General features: G+C 38.8%; 1 protein-coding gene across 3 annotated transcripts in view; it reads right to left on the reverse strand.

Annotated features, from left to right (window-relative positions):
- TTC1 (tetratricopeptide repeat domain 1) overlaps nucleotides 1–14,339 on the reverse strand; it is a 33,598-nt gene extending 19,259 nt beyond the window's left edge. Inside the window, exons 1-3 of one of the 3 annotated variants that reach the window (XM_062587226.1) lie at nucleotides 14,308–14,339; nucleotides 13,398–13,748; nucleotides 1,437–1,497 (exon numbers count right to left, since the gene is read on the reverse strand). In XM_062587226.1, the coding sequence (XP_062443210.1) occupies nucleotides 1,437–1,497; nucleotides 13,398–13,739 (403 nt within the window). In that variant the 5' untranslated portion in view covers nucleotides 13,740–13,748; nucleotides 14,308–14,339. Of the gene's footprint in view, nucleotides 1–1,436; nucleotides 1,498–13,397; nucleotides 13,749–14,018; nucleotides 14,035–14,154; nucleotides 14,264–14,307 lie in introns of those variants that run through there. The other 2 variants (XM_062587225.1, XM_062587227.1) reach the window with 2 other exon arrangements.
- Between the last annotated feature and the right edge of the window lie 266 nt (nucleotides 14,340–14,605).

A 14,605-nucleotide genomic window follows, 5' to 3' on the forward strand; every position in this document is an offset into this window, starting at 1 on the left:
AGCCATGGAAGAAGCTTTGAGTATGAAAAGTCACATCCCTCTCCTCCCCCCAGTATTCTCTTTCTTCGTGTACAACCACCTGCAAGCTGTAATATGCTTGCAAGAGAACTGAATTCTCAAACACTTAGTTAGGAATCACAACTTGAATGAAGAGAAGCAGACCACTGAGTAATAGCTTCAAGTTGCCTTGGACAGGCACAGATATTTTTTTCAAACTCCTATCTCAAAAGGTTTGCAATTGTGTTTCTGGTTGGGATTTCTCCCCTCAAACAAAGAATTCATTTTTACTCAGACCTGGTATTCCACTCCTCTATGCATGGCTGTCTTTACTGGTGCTTGTGATACCAACCACAATAATTGTTTTCAAGGGCATCAAGCACAGGCACTTCTCCATTAGGCTGTATGGGATAAGTAATAGTACAAGGAGTTTCTATGCAAGAAATACCCCTAACAGTATCTTGATTGCCAGAAAGTTTTTCTGGAAAGTATCAGCAAACAAGCTGAAGAAGAGACCCTAGCAGGCACAGAAGTCTTCAAGTGCATTTCTTGTCTAGATCATACTCAAAAATATACCTGTACTAGTAACTAGAACAAAATATGTATAGAAAGGAAGGGATACATGTTATTAACGTTGTATCAGATTAAAAAATAGCACAGCAGGGTTTTGTGGTTATCATAGAATTAAGATGCTTCTAATACAACATTAGAAGTTAGTTTAGAAAGCAAGGTATCATTTCATTATTCACAGGTTTACTTCCATAGATTTGTAAATTAATGCATTTGCTGTAATACAGTCTGCTCTTTTGGAGCTAGACAAAGTGATATTATGGTATCTGCTACTACATATAGAAATATATTTAGTGACTTCTGAACAAGTACCTAAATCCACTATACAGTATCTGGCAGACTTAAATACCAACATTTTTCAGCCACCTGAACTTGTCTTATTTAAGACAATACTAATGAGCCCTGAAGAGACAGTAGGAAGGCCACTATCTAGTGATCAAGGTATACTTCCAAGGTATACTGGGAAGTGGAAATTGGCTGTTTTCAGCCCTACTGCCTGAGGGGAGCATGAATCTAAGTTTCTAAGCATGTGCATTAAAGAACTCAGAGCCTAGCAAAAGCCCATTTGGATTAGTAAAAGAAATACTGGCACTTGGAAGGCAGTCAATCCTGTATCACGTTTTTGGATTTAAGCACTTAACTTTCATGAGAATCCTGTTTTAGGAATCCAAGTCTGCTGATATCTAAACTTAACTCTTTAGGCATAGGCATGCTGCTATCTCCTTTTGTTCCAGAGAACCGGATGGAAACAATATAGAAGATAAAAGACAGATCTTCCTATGGGTTTTCTACAACATCACAATGATGACTAAGTATTAACTGAAGTTTATCTGATTTATCTACATGAAATTAGAATATTATCAACCCACCTCCTTTCTTGAACTGCTCATTTCCTTTCTCCTTCAGGGTTGTGCTCTCCTTTCTTCTTTTCTGCAAAAGAAAAGACAGTGTCTCAAAGTATTTAACTGAAATGAACAAGTAGGTCAGCTGCAGTTCTGCATAAACTATGAATGGAAATCAGAATCAAATATAACCTGAAGAATTTTAATTAGAACCACAATTACTTGCTTGCGGTCACTGTGATATGATATGCCTTACAGATTCATAAAACACTAGAAGATACTGGCAAGACATTTGAAGCTCCACTTCATGGACAACAGTAGCACACAGAACATTCATAGTGAACTACATGGTTTAAACTTTGTTAGCTTTTTTTTTTAAAGCAGTCTGAGACTTATTTCCTTTCTAAATCCACTTAAATCAATCAGTACACATCAACTATATAGAATATATTTTAGATGTGAAGCCTCAGAAGTTTTGTTTGAAGTGATTCCACCCCAGAAGTTTATATTCAGCTTCAGGTATGTACGATGTGCTTACTTCATTAGAAACACATCCACAGGTAATACTGCCCTAGAAGGTTTCTTATGTAAAAAGTGACTGGTACATAGAATGCCCCCCTCTGTTCCCCAATAAGTAACATGGTCATCAGGCTTTGAGTGACTGCAAGTTGAAAGCACAAACACGTATTTTCGTCTCATTAGTAAGCTCGTTCTTCTCCTTGCTGTAACACTTAGCATTGCTCATTGATGACTAAACCATCAAACCCAGAGGCAGGAAAATTGTTCTATTAGCTAGTGAAAATTGCACACACTGAGCGAGATGTCTTTTCAACCATGAATAACTGAACAGTACTCTTGGCACAAGCTAAGTTGACATGAATGCTCTCAGCCTCTGACACTGAAAATACAGGATGTCATCAAGCAACCTCTTCAACCTATTTACAAAGGAAGTCTTTCACATGCAGACATACCTCATACAAACAAAATCAAAGAAGTATAGGTAAGACAGCATCAGTAAGAAGCAACATTCATGTTCCTGAACCATTTCTATTGTAGAAAACGATCACTTGACCACTCATTTTGCCCCAAAACACATGCACACAAAAGGACTTAAAAAGGAAAAAAAAAAAGGACAAAAATCAAAGCGTCTGTATATTGTAGATCACTGAGCAATTAAAAAGCCAACAGTAAGGAAAGGAGCAGTTTCCTTTCCTGCAGATTGTGTAAATCAAGGATTAATGCAATTATCAATATCGCACAGAACATCTCCTTGGAAACAGCTAAATATAGTACTCTTTGTAGAGCACTGCACCATCTCACAGCTATGCCAACTAGCTGACAAACAATACAAAATCAGAGGTTCTCTCCTCTTGCTCTTATTGCTTTTGTAAAGTAATTCACCAACCACTGTTACCACCTTATTACTAAGAAACCACAGTGTGCTGAAAACTAAGCTCAGGGGAATGGCATTCAGTTGTCACATATAAAACTACCCAGTAAAATCTCATCTGATACTTTGGATATGTGCTTAGGTCAATAAAATTTTCTTATCACCTGTTAAATATACTTCTTAATACTCATTGCTCCTCACATGGCTCCTCACATTAAAAAAAAAAAATAAAATATTGCGGACAAAACATACACCACCATTTAACAGTTGGGTTCCTCCCAGATGGACTGACAAACCATCACAAGTTCAACAATCATTTCCTTCAATGTACATAAACCAGGTACTGCTGTCTAAATATGAGCACAAAAACAAGTCTGAGCACCTAAGAGACAAACTATATTAAAATTCAGACAAATTATTTGCATATATGTGGTATTTGGCTGCTCATACATGGAGTACATAACTACATTTGAAAACTGCACCTAAACTTTGGAACTGGGTCACTGCCTCACCCCCACTTGTCACTCCATAGGAAAAAAAATTTTAAACATCTTTAATGCATAGAGAGTAGAAGTACAACAGAAGTCAGTCTTATTGCAATGAATAAAGTCAGATTTCAGCACAGAACAGGTTTGTGAGATGACTCTTCCAGAAAACATAGAAGATCTACATAGACGACCCTCACAACGTAAGACGTGCTCATAACACCACCTCTGACTTCATCGCTCGTGACCTATTTAGAATTGGCTTTTAAGTGCCATTAACTGATTCCCTATTGCATAGGATAGAGTTGTCTGCAAAATATATACAAAAGATTGTTATTCTAGGAAGTGAGAACTATGGCATGGTTGCAGCGTTCCCGACTCAAACAGTAAAATCAAGGAACACTGGAACCTGGATTATCATTTGGTTTCATTAAAAACATCACAAAAGATTATATGCTTACTCCCATCGAGCATTAATTACTAATATAAAAACAGTGTTTTGAAGTGAGAATGCTTTGGGAAAATAGGCTTTACATTTAAAAAGTTAAAACAATAAAATAAATCAATAAAACAAAATTGCACATCCTCAGATATGCAGAACTCAGCCCAGATGATAGACCAAGGCAGCTGTTCAGCCTCGTTTATTGTAAAAAAAAAACAGAGTTGGAAGTTCTGAGCAATTGAGAGTTTAGGGGCTCTTGTACTTGAAAACTGGCAATTCATACAACCCTCCTCCCTGCTAAGCCTGTTCTTTGATATGTCCTCTTGCCTGCAATTCAAGCTTTACAAACTGGAAGGACAGAAGACTACTATTCACATAACTATTAAAGATATACAAATGTCAGCAACAGTCCCGCTGTCATTTCTGAATATTTGACCAGAAGAGGTGTTGTCTACACATGTGTCAGAAGCCAGAGGCATTGTTAAGGACACCTTATACAGCTTTGCATCTTACTCAACTCTGGAAAACAGCTATGCAAGCAATGCAGTCTGGGTTCAAAACAAGAATTTGTTTTAACTTGACAAATGTGTTCAAGACATGCCTGTATTACGGGTTTCAGGCTATCCCTTAGCATCCAGACTGTACTAGTTTTAGCAGTACTTTTTAAATAGATGAAGTCTATAAAGCATCTCATGCATATCCTGATTTTGTATCTGGAATATCATCCACTAGCAATACAGAGCAGCAGAGTGCTCCAAAAGCAAATTCCCCTCGTTGTCCCACAGAATACCAAAGCATGCATTAGAAGTTCATGTCCTAAGTGCTCTGGCCTTACATATATGTGAAATAAATGCATAATTTATTCTTGCACGTACATGCATTTCTTTAGTACGTAAGTCCTGATACAAAAGCAGGAGAAGTCAACTATTTTGGATTAATTTACATTTTTTCTGAAAGGACTGTTGGAGCATACCCTGCATCCACATGCAGACACTGTTAGAATCCATTTTCTGTTCAAATTAAGGATTAAATAGAATAAAGCACTAATGTCCTTATCCAGTATGCTGGACTTGCAGCTTAGATGACCAACTGCAAATTGACTGGTCATCAATTTACTATGATTGTATCAGCCCAGAGTGAAAAAATTGCAAGTGACTTGTCCTTGGGACAAATTTTGCACAATGTCATTTCAGTGTCTCCACCCGCTCGTTTTTCAGAAAAAGATGTAAGTAGCTGCAGGGCATGCTAGCCATTCCTCAGTGAGGGAAGTAGGTCAGACTGAACTCCTAGAATGCTCTGCCTAAGGAAAAAATATTTTGACCTACTGTGTTCCCTCAGGCTGTTCATATATGAGCACTGGGTCAGGTATAATCTCCCCAGCTTACACTGCATAATGGTTTTCTGCTATCCAAAATGAGCAAAACCTAAACGTCTTTTTTTTTTTTTTTTTTTTTTTTGCAAAGTTTCTTAATATGAAGATGACAAATTCCAAGTGGCAGGCATTTGCTTTTAATGCATAAAGGTTTTTTTTTTTTTGTTTGTTTGTTTAGTTTAGCAGAAATAACTTCATTTAGCTAGTATTATGACTCTTAAAGAAATCTGATTTAGAAAGGTTCATAGATTTGGATACTGAATTACAGTCATCCACATTCTGAAGAAATTGGAATCTTAACATAAACTTGTCTGGCTTGCAAGAGGTGATGAAGATTAGCAAGTGATCTGAGGAGATGAAAAAGGACAGCTTGGTCTTCTGTCAATGAAGTAAAGCAACTCAAGAAAAAAAAAAGTCAAAGTCATCAACCTCTGCTTCTCTGCCAAAAGGTTCAAGGTTAAAAAGAAAAAGCATTAAGATGAGGTTTGTTCTACTATTAAAGTAACCTATAAGTTTTAACCGTTTATTTTGGAAGTAACCAATATAATAAAAGTGTTGGAATTTGTATCTTTAAATATAGATGGTAGGAGCTGGAGGACAAACACTATCACAGCTGGAGGACAAATACTATCACAGCTTGCAAGGCTTCCAACAATGCTTCTTCTGGCTGTTCTTATGTATTTTATTTGATCAACTGATTTAACTTTGCTAGGGAACTGTTCTTGGCTCCAGTATTATCAAGAGCAGAAAATGTGCTCGCTTCTCTCCAAGTCTATTCCTACAGTGTGGCAATGCACATCTGCATCTTATATGCCCTTCTGTATGGTCAAATAGCAGTCATTTAAACCTACTGTGGTTCAAAAAGTACACAGAAGCAAGGAATTTAAATAGGTAAGGAGTATATTTTCCATCTTCAAATATGAACTCTATTGTAAGACATCAATTAGCAGTTATCTGCTTCCCCCTGCAGTTTTGTGAAGTTATTGCTGTATCATGCATTCAGTGATTTGAACTTCAACTTAAGATTGTAGACACTCAATCTTTGCAAAATTGGCTTCAAAACTCTGCCAAATCCACCCTCTACACTTGAGATGTTGAGCAATAAGCAGTGCTAGACTCTGGAGACTTCTGCTCATTGTAAGTTCTCAGTAAAGATGCATTAACCTTTCCACTGCCAAATCACTACTTTTCCCTGAAACTGTAAGTAGTACTTTCATAGATAATAGGTCCCATCCATTCTTGACAGTCAGTTTAAGTTAAGGTGCCAGACTGAAAACTTGACTATTCCTGAGCAATAATATATGCCACTTAGCCATCCCTGCTCAAGATGCAATAGCCTCAGGCAGAAAAGTGGGGCTGACAACTTAATCCATCACCACACGAGCCAAAACCTTTAGCCATAGATAAGCTCTAAATTTTGTAAAACAAGGATCTCAATCTGATAGCATCAGCCTCTTCCAGAGAAATTTAAAACTGAACATAAGACTAAAATCAGATAGCAGCACTGAAAGAAAAATGAACAGTTGATCACTCTTTCTGCTAAAGAGTCATCCAACAAAAGATACTTTTTTTAGTTTATAAGTGCAACCCAAAAACTATAAATCACAGGGGGAAATTATAACATCAGCTTTTACTCAGGTTCTTCCCACCATCTACCATCATCCACCATCAATCAACTACTCTGTCAGAGATGGATATACTTCTCAGATGTATTTCCCTAAGCTTTAAATCAGGAAAATACACTGTCCATCTTTTATTCTATTTTTCAAGATATAAGACAAGGCAGTTTCAGCCTAACAATCCTTCTTTTCCTCTGATTTGACCAAAATAAGTTATTTAATATTGCTGCTATACTGTATACCAGATCCAGGCTATTAAAGCAGGTCATTTTAATAATGGAATCTCCTTTTATTGTATTTCACATGACTACATTGTGACCCCTTCAAAACTCAGTTGTCTTGCAGGTTTCACTGCTATGCAAAATAATTTTGAATGTTGATGAGAAAGGTTAACAAGAGATATATTCCTTATTCGTATTTGTCAGTGATTTACGTAGTACATTTTGCTGCTGTACAGTCAGTTGCTTTTTCTCATGTGTTAGAACTACGTTCTTCAGTCCTCCCACTTCATTCTTTCCCAGAAGAATTTTGAGACCTCCAAATCATGACTAGCTTCTTTGTATCCTGTCTTCCATTTTGTACTTTAGCTTTTATTTTGTAATCTCTGTAGAGAAACTAGTTGAATTTGGATGGAGTCAAGGTTACTACACTATGTTCTGGACAGATGCCTAGAACTAAGAAAATACCAAATGCAGAAACGAATGACTGCAACTGAGAAGCCACTTCAGAAGAATCCAGGGTCAAATCTTCTGGTTTCAAACACTGGAAAGGCAAATTCTAAACAGAAGATGCAATTTATGGGAGAACAAATGGATGAATCCGAAGCATGGTGGGGAGGGGGAAAAGCTCGAGGGGGGGAACACTCTAAAAGAAGTTTCTTGATGAGGACAAAGATGTTCTCAAACACACCTCAGAACCTCTGAAGAAATAAGATTTGCTCTGTTTAGCCCAGAAATAACAAAATCTCAGGCATTAAAAAAAAAAAAAAAAAGAAAACGTTTTAACCTAAAGAGTACTATTGAGACACTTAAAAAAAAAAAAAAAAGAAAGAAAGAAAGAAACCTCTTCTACTAGATTTATATTCCTTCTCTTGCTGACACGTTTCCCAGAGTTAAGATAGAAATTGATCATGATTACAGCCAGCTGTAGCTCTAAACACATGCAAGAGACCAAGGAAGGTAACTGCTTTTGAGGAGTATTAGATATTTATTCCAGGGTCTTTCAGCAGCTAAAAAGGAGGGTTCAATATCAAACATAAGAGCTTTCTTGGTCTGGTGCTTAAATCTTTGCCCTACAAGGTTCAAAGAACAAGACAACATCTGTCATGATGGAAGAGCACAAGGGATTCAGAATCTTGTTGCTGGATAAACTCATAATTAATGAGCGTCCCTCCAGAAGAGGGCTGTGTCAGACTGAAACAATTACTATATAACAGCTGTTGGGTGTCTTCTGATTAATTCTGCAGACTAGAGCAATGTCAAAGCCATCACTGTCAGTGACAACTAACCAGAAAATCTGTTTGTAATGCATCAAAAGCAATTTACTGCTCAGTGACTCCGCTGAAGCAGCAATCAGCATGCTTAAAAAAAAAAAAAGTCTTATGAAAGTGAATTTTGTTTCAAGCTGCATAATTCTCAAAAAGCTCAGAGCTGTAAGTCCAGGCAAGTAACCTGGCTCTTGTCTATGCTACATCTGTTTCTTCAGAATATTTATTGCAGGTCTGTGTCTTAATAAACTCTTCCCTTCAAGTTTTTACTTCTTTGTACAGAGAAGACCTGATTTCTTATGGCATCAGTGGCGTTTCCTCAGAAGTAATTCCTGCTGGTTAAAAATCAGAAATGTCACTGTAGTACAGGGCTATAAAAATATAATTGAAAGAAAATACACAACCACTTGCTCTTTCCCTTTGATTTCTGTAGCAGCTTCTGTGTGGGTGAGAATTTCTGCTCTGAGCTGCTGCTGTGAAAGCCTGTGCACGGATATACATAAATACATAGAGCAAGGACTAAAATCTGTCCCTGCACCTTCAGAATAAACTAGAAAAACTTCCTTTTCTACAGCCTAGCTATCTGAGAACATAACTCAAAAGCACTAATTTGTTAATGCTGTTAAAATGCAACAGTGGTCATAGTAGAGATGTGGCTCCATAATCTGGATAGAGCAGGGCTAACACTGAGCTCTCCGATGACTCAAGTACTTAATTTATGGTTGGTGTTCCAGCCACCGTTCATATAAAGTTTTCTTACTTAGGCAAGTAATATGATTGAGGAAAATGCATCTACCTCATAAATAAATGCCATCATGACGCTGCCATTTGAGGCCTACTTTAGGCAGCAGTGTCCTTGATAAATACAGCAATACAGCATTATTTTTCATCTGAATCAGTCCCCGTAACAGGTTCACTGCACATTCATGCAGACAGGTGTGCCAGCACAATTAAGGAGGCAGCAGGGGGCTGAGAATGACTAAACAAGCACTGCCTAAGCAGCAAACAAAACTGCTGCTGAGTGTCTAGTCACAGCCTAAACAGTCAAATAAACAAGCTCTGAATATTTCTGCCTCATTTTCTCCAGCTGCAAAAAATTCCTGCTGCCTTTCATCTCAGAAATGACCTTCTGAGTAACAGGAAGGAGGTTAGAAGTTTTGAAGAACTCTGGATAAATGGATGTAAAGAAACTCTTCTCAGAACATAACTGCAGTACATTTCTTTAAAATCTGCATCAATTATAAGATTATCTTTATAACTAAATATGGAAAATTTCACTTTTAAAAATGAAATAAAATTTGTAAACATCAATTTCAAGGTAATTTAGGGTGTGACTTCAGGAATGACCTATCACCCTGATTTTACTAAAGAGAAAATGTGAGGTGATGCAAAGTAAGAATGTGCATATAGGCTACATCAATAATTATAACTGCTGTAAGCTTCTCATTCCTCATTTGTTTACAGATCTCTCTAACTAAATATTGTTGGTATCTGTTATAAGCAGAACTTGAGAGAATATAGCTATATTTTAAGACTGTATACGTGTGTGCATATACACACACACACACACTCAGCACAAAACTATGGCACATGAACAAAGTCCACAGTAAAAATATTGCCAGGGTAATAGTTATGGTGACACTAACCTGCAGATTCCCTCTACTTCATTAGTCACAAAGCAATCTGAAGGGCATAATCTCTCAACACCACTGGAAATGAAACTAAGGAAAGAGGCACTTGCATAGCATCTTTCAATGGAGTACAGTTCTTTTGCTAATTTTACCAAAGGCAAAGATTGATGTGAAAAATTAAATGATTACCTAATGATACATGAGAAACAAGAGATGCAAAGAGCTAAGACATCTCCATTTCTAGGTCTGTTCCTTTCTTTATAGTCCTTAATTCTATGACAATTTTTACACCAGAAGTTCAGCATTTTGTCTATTAAACTCTAGAACTGCATACAATTACAGTTATACTGCTGCATGATCTCAGTGCTTCTTGTTGTACAAGCAACAAATATGAGTTGGAAAAAACAGGAGAAGATGCAAGGACAATGCATTAATGTTTTTTCTGTGTAGCCAGTAGATCAAGGGATGTGATTATTCCCCTCTGTTCAGCACTTGAGGAACTGCATTTGGAGAACTGTGTCCAGTCTGTCTCCTCAATACAAAACAGCATTGACTTACCAGAGGAAGTCCAGGGAAGGGCCACCAAGATAGCAAGGGTGCTAAAAGCCATAACCTGGGCAAAGAAGCTTAGGAGATCTGAGTTTGTCAGACTTGAGAAAAGGTAGCTCAGGGGAGATATTATAGCTACAGAAAATTGAGCCAGACTTCCTGTAGTCATCTAGAAAAAAGGATATGGGCCAACAGTCACAAGTTGCAATAAAGAAAACTCAGATTTGATATAAGGAAAAAGGTTTTCACAATGAAGGTAGTTAAATACCAGAACAGGTATCTAGAGAAGCTGTGGAATTTCTGGGCTTGGACACACTCAAACAGATATGGCTCTGGGCAACCTGATTCAGCTGATCTGCCTTTGAGCAGGGGACTGGACTAGATGACTTTTACCTAAGTGTAAAAGTCATAGAATAACTTAGGTTGGAAAAGGTTCCAAAAAACCCAAGCAAATAAGGTGTGCTTTGCTCATACACACAATGAATGAACAGGACAAATACAAGCTTTATAATGGCAAGGATGGCAAAATACTTGAATAACTTGTCTAGGCAGTCAGTCACTAGAGGTCCTTAATAACAAGAGACAAATGTGTCAGAAATGACATCAACATGGCTGATTCTGCCTTGAGGCAAAGAATGCACCAGAGAACCTCTTGAGATTTTTTCCAGTTGTTCATTATTAGATATCAAAACTACAATTGACAAGTATCATCATGCCCGTTTTACAGATGGAGGAAGAGTGAAATATGGACGAAGCGATTTCCATGAGGTCAAGCAGCAGACAAGTGTTACACTTAGTCTCATTCCTGTTTCAAGTATTTAATGTGTTCCTGTTCCCCTCCCACTCCCAATGCCATATTGCTTTTCCACCCCAAAGAATTTCCACATTAATGCAGAAATATCCATAATACAGGTGAAAAATTCCCTTTTCCTTCACCGACGTATTTCAATCAAAAGAACACCCTACCAGCAAGCAAACTACTTCAACAAGAACTTGATTAAATTTCATTGCACTGACCTGTAACCAACAATTTCATTGTTCAGTTGCTTCTTGGAGCTAAGCTCTGCATACTTCTGGCTCATCATGCTCAATTTATGACAGCGGACATAAGATCATGGCATAGCAAAGTTACTCCCAAGCTTCTCCCCCTTTCCAGCTTTCTGGTGCAATGGATAGCCAACATTTATTTACTTCTGCAACACAGACTGGTCTAGCCAACAGTTATGAAAGAACTGTACAGCTTTTTCAAGTCAGACAAAAAAGAAAGGATTCTCTTGCCTGTACGAAAAAAAACCAATAAACCTCTAAGTCTAATGAAACTTAAGAATCGTTAGCAACACACACAGTATTTTACATACTAATATATATATATATATATATATATATATATTTACCTTCATTTCTTATTTACTTCTTTTACCAAATTCTTCATTTTAGTAGTGTTTTGTTGATTGTCCACTCCAATAGTTATTACTACTACTGTTCCTGATAATTTAGGAGTTTCCAGAATAAAAACTATAAAGCTATACAATACACTGCCTTTGCCTAAGAGGTAATGCTTTCCTAAAGTCCTGTCTACCTTTCCATCAACTGCCATTCCTTACCCAACTCTCTCCTTCACTCATCATAATTTATGATTCAGTGTGTTACCTATGATCCAAATTAAACAGCCAGGCTTCCAGTAAGCACTCTTATCAAAATAAGATCCAATTCATGCCTATAGGTCTATAACAGAGTATAATATATTAAAGTCTGTTGATGTCTTCTGTTATGTAAGTTACAAAAGGTCAGAATTTCCCCTTTCCCCAACTGCTTAATAGCAGCTATAGTAGCACCTTTCATCATTATTTCAATTTTCAGCACAATTAGCTGCTTGCTTAGATAATCCAATCAGACTCTAAAATGGTGGATCAGTTCTCTGAAGTACAATCTGTTTGAAAAGCCAAGCTATACAATTCTGTTTTTCCTAACCTACCAGAAGTAGGGTTCTCAAAAGTTAAATATATATATTTTAATTAAGAGTAGCACATGGGGACATGCATTTTAATTTAATGCCCTTAAATTAAAAGAAAGAGAGAAAAGAAAAAAGGAATGCCCTTAAATTAAGAGAGAAAAGAAAAAAAGGAATCATACACCTGCAGAAAGCATATGACCACTTGCTATGGAGAGCATTTCTGACAAAAATTCACTACATTACTCAAGAGAACTGAGTGAAATCCTGAAACTGATTTACAAGTTCTCAAATTTAGAAAAAGCTTCACATTTCTTAAATACAAAGTGACCATATCTGTCTTAGAACTCTGAAAACAAACTACTTTTACACTGCATTACCGACTGAGGGTCAAAAAGCCCAGAAGTGATTCACTCAGAGACTTATAGGAAAGTAAAAAGGATTAAGGAGGCTGTTAGACTTTTTCTCAGAGCCTCTCCATTCCTCCTCATCACAATATCCAGTTTGTTACCCAGTTTTTGTTCAATGTAACTGCACCAAAAGCAAGCAAAGAAACAAATGTTTCAAGTGCTTTGTCTGTTTAAATCCTTAGTAATCTAAAAAAGATAGAGCTAATTGGTGTTAAAGTTGAAAGTATTACATGAACTAGCCTTTCAGATATCAAAACTATCCTGAAACCTCCTCTGAGTTTTTGTAAAGTACTCTGCAGCTAATCAGGAGAAAACAACAAATGCACACAAACTAAGCAACATGAAACAAGGTGATTTTTGTTTCTTATAATCTCTTTCAATCACAATAACTGTACACACTGGTGAGCCCAGCAGTACATAAAAGAAAAAAAAAATCTCCAAAGGAATGTGATTATTAAGAACAGTAAGGAAAGCTAACAAAATATTTGCTACCAAAACCAAGAAATTAAGAACAGTAAAACTAGACATATAAAAAAATTTTAAAGGTCCAGTTACATGCTGAATTTTATGCCAGAAAGGTCACACACCATTCAAAAAAGTGACATTGAAAATGCATCTTTTTTTACATTCAACTTTGGTATACTTTGTATTACCTGTTTTTCCTCCTCTGGCATATCTTTTTCTAGTTCTAGTAAGTATTCTTCATCTAGCTCTGTCTGCTTCTTTGAGCTATTCTCATCATTCTGTAAATTCCCTTCATCATCCATTTTGGATTCTTTTGCCTCAAAGGAGTCATGACAGTCATGGAAGCGCTCATCTGCTGCTGTGGGCTCCTTGGCTGAAGATGGCATGTACCCACTTTCTGTGTTTTTCACATTCTGCACATCTTTGGGGCCATCTGCCAAGTAGCTGGTGCTCTCTGAAGACTTCTGATCAGAAAACTTTAAGTTATGGAGTAATTCTTCCGGTGGCCTTGAATCTTTAAATTCTTCCATGTTGGAATCCTTGGAGGGGTTAGGTTTTTAGAAATGAGAGAGAAATAAACCTCAGTAAGCCTAATATAAAAGCCTTGTCAACTAATGAATATCGAGGAACTTGAAATTTTACTCTAACATCACCTCAGGCAAACTGTTATCCCTTCAGCAGAAGAAGGAACTACTGCGTGCCTCTCTAACTTGCTCTAGAGCTGAATGGGGCCCCTGCATGATTCCATGAACGACTCACTCGAGGATTCCCCGGACTGGCATAGCACAGCTCTGTGCTGCGGCCTTTACCTGGCACAAGGCCTCCAGCACCACCTGGCTCGCCCGCGCCTCGCCCTCTGCCCCGCCGCGGCTCCCGCGCCGCCCAGCTCCGCTCGCGGCCCGCGGGCCCGCCCGCCCCGCGCTCCCCCCGGCCTGGCCCCCGCACCCCGGGCAGCCTTTCCTGGCAGAGCCCCGCGGCCGCCCGCCGCCCCAGCGCGGGAGACGGAGCGCCCCGCCGCGGCCATGACTGCTGCGCCGCGCCGGGCCGGGCCGGGCCCGGCCCACCCCACAGCGGCCCCCCGCCGCCGCCGGCAGAGACCTGCTGCTTCCCTTCCGGCTGCCCCGCTGCCCTCTCACCCCGCAGGTCGCTTCCTGCCTGCGCCGGCCAATCAGCGGAGGCCGGACGCAGGTCGCTGGGGTTTGTAGTCTCGCGGGCGAGCGTGACGTAAGAATGACGCCACGACGCAGCTGTCTGGCGACGTCTGGCGCGCGGCGGGGGCGCCGTTAGGACCGTTGGGCACGCGCGTGCGCCGGGTGCGGCGGGGGGGGGCTGTCGTGGCTGCGTCGCCCACTGAGGTGGGACGTCGCCTGAGGCAGAGAGGGGTCGTCCCGCCTGT

The sequence above is a fragment of the Rhea pennata genome, chromosome 14 (genome assembly GCF_028389875.1).
Source record: "Rhea pennata isolate bPtePen1 chromosome 14, bPtePen1.pri, whole genome shotgun sequence".
NCBI lineage: Eukaryota > Metazoa > Chordata > Aves > Rheiformes > Rheidae > Rhea > Rhea pennata.